The sequence below is a fragment of the Salminus brasiliensis genome, chromosome 2 (assembly GCF_030463535.1).
Source record: "Salminus brasiliensis chromosome 2, fSalBra1.hap2, whole genome shotgun sequence".
Lineage (NCBI taxonomy): Eukaryota > Metazoa > Chordata > Actinopteri > Characiformes > Bryconidae > Salminus > Salminus brasiliensis.
In genome coordinates this window covers 44,041,124-44,047,642 of record NC_132879.1, presented here as the reverse complement: position 1 = coordinate 44,047,642, position 6,519 = coordinate 44,041,124, and the positions used below count along the sequence as shown (strand labels likewise).

At 41.8% G+C, this 6,519-nt stretch overlaps 1 protein-coding gene across 1 annotated transcript; it reads left to right on the top strand.

The window, feature by feature from the left end:
- Positions 1-383: 383 nt before the first annotated feature.
- LOC140550092 (uncharacterized) lies at positions 384-4,159 on the top strand. The gene is made up of 2 exons (XM_072673900.1): positions 384-420; positions 3,267-4,159. Exons 1-2 carry the CDS (start codon positions 400-402, stop codon positions 3,516-3,518), a joined length of 273 nt encoding a protein of 90 aa, XP_072530001.1. The 5' UTR covers positions 384-399; the 3' UTR covers positions 3,519-4,159.
- The last annotated feature ends 2,360 nt before the right edge of the window (positions 4,160-6,519 follow it).

The following is a 6,519-nucleotide window of genomic DNA, read 5'->3' as shown; positions in this document are numbered from 1 at the left end:
CTTCTCCAGATCTGTGCCTCCACATAATCTTGTCTCTGAGCTCTACAGGCAGTTCTTTCCTTGTCATGGCTTGTTTTTGCTCTAATGTGCATTGTCAGCTGTGAGATCCTATATAGACAGTTGTGTGTCTTTCCAAATCTTGTCCAATCAACCATGAACCACAAGTGGATGCCAGTCAAGGTCTAGACACATTTCAAAGAAGTTCAAGAGAAATGGGAAGTAATGTTTTAGTGTCATAGTAAAGGGTCTAAATAATTATGTCTATTTTAACTTTATGGGGTATTAATATATGTACATATGATAATATATATATAATTATTTAGCTAACATAGCTCTTCTTTGCTTGACAGCGGCTTTATGCGTTCCCTTATCAGCAAGATGGACTTCAAGTCTTTGGAGATGAAGCTGTACAAAGCAAAGGTATGTCACCTGGTAATGGTAGATATATATGTGTTCTCCCTGTGATTCTGAAAACATCAGCATCTCTCTCCTTTCTCTTTCTGCCTTCCTTTTCTCACTATGTCTCAATGGAGTGGGACAAAGCACGGAGGGGACTAATTATAGTGAAATAAAGACTACTAAATGCTTTGAAGGGCAATTCAAATGCTGGCTTAGTAAAACTAGCTGCTTCTATGGAGGGCCCTGGTGTGTGCAGCTGAGAGAGAGAGAGAGAGAGAGAGAGAGAGAGAGAGAGAGAGAGAGAGAAAGAGAGAGCAAGAGAGAAAGCACAAGTGGGATTTCTCTCCCTCTCTCTCCCTCTCTCTCTCTCTCTCGCTCTCTGTGTCTCTCTCTCTCTTTTCCCCCTCGCCTTCCATCTCTCCCTTTTATTCGTGGATTACAGGCGGTAATCTCATTAAAGTAGCTGGCAGTATACGGCTAGTGCTATGCGCTCTGTAATCAAGTAAAGACACACTGCTCATCTCAGATGGAGCTGGGGCGGATAGGGTGGCCATTCAGGAGCGAGGGCCGGCCAGGAGAGGCCGTGGAAAGGAGAGGAGCTTGAAAGCCTGTGGCAAAGGGGCCGGCTGAGCCCCCACCTCCAGTTCTTAGGGTTAGCAGAGAAAGGGCCGACTAATTACAGAGCAAGTTCGGGGAGGAATTGCTATTGGGGAGAAGTGGAGAGAGAAGCAGGCACGTTGCCAGGGGATTACAGGACACACACACACACACACACACACACACACACACAGCCACACACTCACAGTCGTACTCATTACCTTGGATGCATTTAACTGTGCAAACAGGTGCACTCACAGAAGAGTCGGAACAGGCCGCTGTAACTTGAGCCTCCTCAGACACACGTGTGAATGGAGGAACACACACAAGCACACACGCACACACGCTCACACTTATGCACAGGTCATGAACACATTCGCATCTTTTAACAGACTTTCTCTCTATTAATCACTACTGAAAACAGTAAGGTGCAAAGGACCCAGTACAACAATAAGCAGATTCCCAGCATATTTTACAGAGGAAAACTGGACAACAATGCAAAGGTTCAGCTACAGCTTGTCTGTCATTCAGTAAGATTGAAGTTGCTTTTCAGAGCACAACTTTTGTTGTAAATAGAATGCGGTTTATGTAAATTAGGTTCAGGCATGGAACAGTGCAAAAAAGCATATTAAAGCCACATTACATAGTATATCACCTTATAATAACCTTTATAGACAGAATAGCACCTCTATCATTCCTACTCCAGACTCGGAACGCTGCTAACTGCACCATGTAAGTCACATTAGTGTACATTCCTGTAATAATACTATTTATTGTCAGTGCACTTGCTTCTTTCACTTTCAGTGATAGTTCTCTATCTCTCAGCTTGTCCAGAATTGCATATGTTCATATCAGAGCATGAATTACATTTTGTGACTGTAGCAGGAGCCCAGGAGCAGGAAATACTAACTTTTGCATAATGCTGCTTTAGTAGAGAAAATAAATGCAACATATTTAAACAGATGTCTGAAGTGAAACTGGGCAGGACAGTAAGTAAAATACAGGCAGATAAAGGATTGTAGTGAAGTGTATGCAGTGAATATTAAGGAACAACAGACAGTAGTTCAGACCATACAGATGATGGAGTAAATAATCAGTTAATTAAACAGTAATTTCAACAGGGGGTGTAATTGGTGCTGTTAATGAGGCTGTAGTATTTAACTAGTATTATTAGTATTTAAGATTCATAATAAAGTCACTCTCACATCTATGTTACACTCACAGCAAAAAAAGGTTATTTGACAGCAATAGCATCAATTTTAGACATTTCTATATACAATGTAGAAAAGCATCCACATACTTAAATATGTGTAAAAACCATTTTAACCTGCAAGCTTCCTATTTTTTCCTACATTTTGTTTTTGCTCCTTCATGTCCAGCACCTCAGTTTTATTTTTAAACATTTCTATATAAAAGCATCTACTTGATTCATATATAATTGCAAAGGAACCATTAACCAGGCAAAGAACAATTAAAGAATCCAGATGGTTATTTGAGTCACTGTTCCATATAGCTGAACTCTTTTTGGTGCTCTATAGAACCATTTAAAGCTTTTATATAGAATGATCTACAAATGCTTTTCCACCAATCTGAAGACAACTTTCATCAAGTGAAGAACCACTAAAGCTTTCAGACATTTTACTGAGTTGTCATGGTTAAATATTTAAAAATATTTAAAACCCTTGAAAAACTTTACTGACCAACAGTCAAACCCCTTTCCTGCAATATACCTTATAAAACCATTTCACAAATATTTCACAGAGACCCATCAACAAAAGGTTTTCCACCAATTAAAAAAAAACATTTAAGCATCCAGATGTTTTTGTTGTAGAGTTGTCGTGTTTCCATATAGAGCCTTTAATAAAGAACACTTGAAGTAAACATGGGTTCAGCACATATTATGAATTGTTTATGAAAAAGAGACAATTTAGAATATGACAGAATATTACATTAAGCTGCATATGCACAACAGCTCCATTTCAGTAGCAGTGACTGCCAGATTACTTGAAACTCAAGATGTGACTCAACAGTGTATACGTGGGTAATATGATACAGTACCTAATAGAGAGATTACATAAAAAAAGTTCTGTTACATTTTTGATTGATATTTAAGTGTGAGACTGCACAAAGATGAAAGTGAAATAAAGTGAAAATAAAAGTCTTCAACAAATGGCATGAAATTCCCCATCAGTGAAAAGAATCAAGTGATGAGTAAATAACAGCACTTCACATTGGGACTCACTTCCATTACCTGTGCTCTGGCTTCACAGCAACTGTTCCTGTTCCTGATGGAGGGGCAGACAGGGAGCACTGCAGTGGCCCAGGGCTGCATCAGCGCCGAACAGCTGCTGGTGGAGTTGAAGGCAGGAGGGATCCGTGAGGAGCATGAGGAAGCGGTCAGGCGTGAGCTCCGCAGCCTTCGCTCTCTCGACCTGCTCGACTTCCTCGCCCACCTGCCTCTCTTCATCCTAATCCACAACTCTGTCATCGCCAACCCGCTCGATGACTCCAGCAACCTGTGACATCAACACAGAGACTGGTCCTACAAACTGGAAGATACTTCACACTTTGAATACAGCTTGTATAGTGGGAGCGGGAGTGTAATGGGAGATGCAATGAGACATAGTGCAGTGTGTCACTATCACTCTGATGTACTGAAAATGATCAAACAAGACATGCTTCTTTAGTTTAGGCCCGGGCACAAGAAGTTAGTTGTCACCCAAAATCTTTTCCATGCATGCATGCAATCTGTATTCAGGTCTTTATTAGGCCCAAACAGTACTGTATCAACACTTGTCCACTTCTGGCCTTATCAACTAGAGATCAGTCCCAGTTCATTCCCCAGGGATACCACAGCCATCCATGGCCAGGAGTGAGAGAATGCTATAGTCAGACTGGCCTAGTTCTCTTTGGGTGGCTGGAATGGCCCTCCCTCTTCAATAGGCTTCTGTTAACAGAGCTGTCCAATGAGGTTGCATTAGCAGCAGTTTAAAAGGAAACATTGGCTGGCCTCATATCACTTGGAGGAAGCACAAGCTAGCACTCATCCCCTCCCCATCACCTATCGCATTGTGTGATAAGAGGAGCCCTAGCTACTGGGTGGCAATTGGAAATTTGGAAAACAATCAGTTTTATAGTTTGCAGTAAGTGATACTGTCACACCTAACCACATTGGCATGACTGGTCTACTTTAATAAAGACCAGGAGGCATTTACAGGTGATCGAGCAAAGTCTATGGACATGCATTTATAAAAAAAATGACTTGGATTCTAGTGTTAGCCTAGTAGCTCCATGGCATCTCTTGGCTGATCGACTACCTCCAGACAAAGTGGAAATTTGTGTGAATCTGTTTTTTCACAGAAACATTCCAAGTGTGTTGCAGAAGGGAAGGAGCCATCAGAGACTCCTGCAATTTGAAATTTAGAAAGAATTGGGGATGTTCAGTGATGTACAGCCCTATGCAGTACATAATGTACTAAAGAGTGTAATGGAAGAATCCAGTGAATTGAGTCTGGATTGAGACACAGCATTTCACGTAATGTTCAGTGTTACATGAGAGGCCTGCACTAAAATAAATTATTCCTTTCCATGCGACTGGCTGAACTGTTGAAACTGACCCGTATCTTTCTGAACTTAGGACCTGCCTACTACATAAACTCTCCAAAAACACTGTCACTGAGGATGGTACTGTGATATGACTGAGGTGGTATCGCTCAAGAATACTTCTTTAGTACCTTTAGTCAGGAAACATAACTACCATATTCTGTAGCAATGTTTCAAGTAATTTTACATTTGAAAGCATACAATATCCCAAAGTGATATTAGCGTACTTTTTAAAAAATCACTGAAGTAAACTCTACCGATAGGACTGTTATACCTTTGAGGGTAATTTTACGTATTTTGTGACTTGGGGGGCAAAAACGTATCTGTATGATAATCGCATTAGACCTTTTTTGGAACAGTACTCCAAGAACAGCAATTGCTACACTTTAAGAAATAAGGGTGCTTTTTTAGAAATGAAAGATGGCTCTTGGTCTCATAATGATGGAACCCTATATGGTGTTATATAGAACCATTTGTTCAAAGTTCTTTGAAACCATCTATAAAAGTTTCCACCAATCTGAAGAACCCTTTAACCAGGCAAAGAACCATTTAAGAACCCAAACAGTTATTTGACTTCTCACAGTTCTACACAGAACCACTGCCTTTACAAATGAATCTCTGAAGAACCCTTTTTTTGTAAGTGTAAGCAAAAAGGGTTCTAGATAAAACGGGTTCTCAGCAGTGCAGGGGAGCCGCCAGGGATTTTGGTCCCTATGCAAAAATATTATATTGGGCCACACAGCTGTAATAAGTCTGCCAAAATACTCAATAATCTTTTTAGGGTCCCTGTCAGTCGCAAGATCATCAAATCGCCCTAACCTTTCTGCCCTATACCGCGCCCCTGGAACAGTGTAACTCTTTTGGTGCGATATAGAACCACCAAAAAAGGTCTTGCACCAATCAAAGACATCCTTTAACCAGGCAACATTGCCCTAGACTGAGTGAGCCAGCCGCTTGCTCTGAGCAGAGAGGAGTGCTGTCTGTGGTCCTGAAAGATCTTCAGCTTCTCCCTCTGTGGTTCTCCAGTCAGAATCAACATGTCACAGTCTGCCACCACAGCTTCTTCTACAGCACTCTCCTGAACTACAAGCACAACAAACAGCGTGAGTGTGAGTCAAGCAGCTTTAGGACATGTTCTAAAAGTGAGTAAGAGAGCACAGCTGTGAAAGGAACATGAAGAGGCAGCAGTGGAAGTGCACTGTCACACAGGAAGACTTTTTATATCAAAAAGTAGGAAGAAAAAGAATCAGAGACAGGGAGTGGCTAAGTGAAAAGACCCCTCAACACACACTTCTTTGGTCCCCTCTGCCAGAGACCCTGGTGCCAGAAGAAAAAAAAGGAGTAAGGAGGCGAGTGCTGTGGTCTTCAAGCATGTTGTTGAGAAGTTCGGCAGCCCCTTTTCAGGCTCGGCAGCACTTTCAAACGGACTGAAAGGAGGCGCGAGCGAAGTGATAAACCCCCACCCCATCCACCCATCCCCATCCAACAGAACCAATGAATTTCTACCCAGGAGAACATCAGAGAAGAAGAAAACCAATCAGTGCGGATTACGGAGAGAGAGCGAGACACTGCCTCGTTCATGCAGCACAATGAGCGGCTGCATTCTGACACAAAAGCGCGCCCCCGAGCACACGCACGCGCCAGAGTCAACCTGCTTGCGCGCGCCGCCGCTCCATAACAATGCGTGTAAAAAGCGGCGAGAGGCTTTTTATTCGAGAAGCTCGGAGAACTGCAAACATTGTAAATACTGACTGATGTTACTTTATACAGACATCACCCCACTTTTTCTAAGAACTTTTAAACATTGATTTTACGTCAATTACTTAAACTGACGATTTTAAAGTAGATTCAATCTTGGATTACTGTTATTTTAAGATTACCCCTTCTGCCAGTCCTGTTTACCACGAGTTAAATGTTTAA

Bases quoted from the DNA above. Each gene is read 5' to 3' on its own strand.
- LOC140550092 (XM_072673900.1), top strand. From the start codon at position 400: ATGAAGCTGTACAAAGCAAAG. The intron at 421-3,266 runs GTATGTCACCTG...CTGGCTTCACAG, and splicing joins TGAAGCTGTACAAAGCAAAG to CAACTGTTCCTGTTCCTGAT.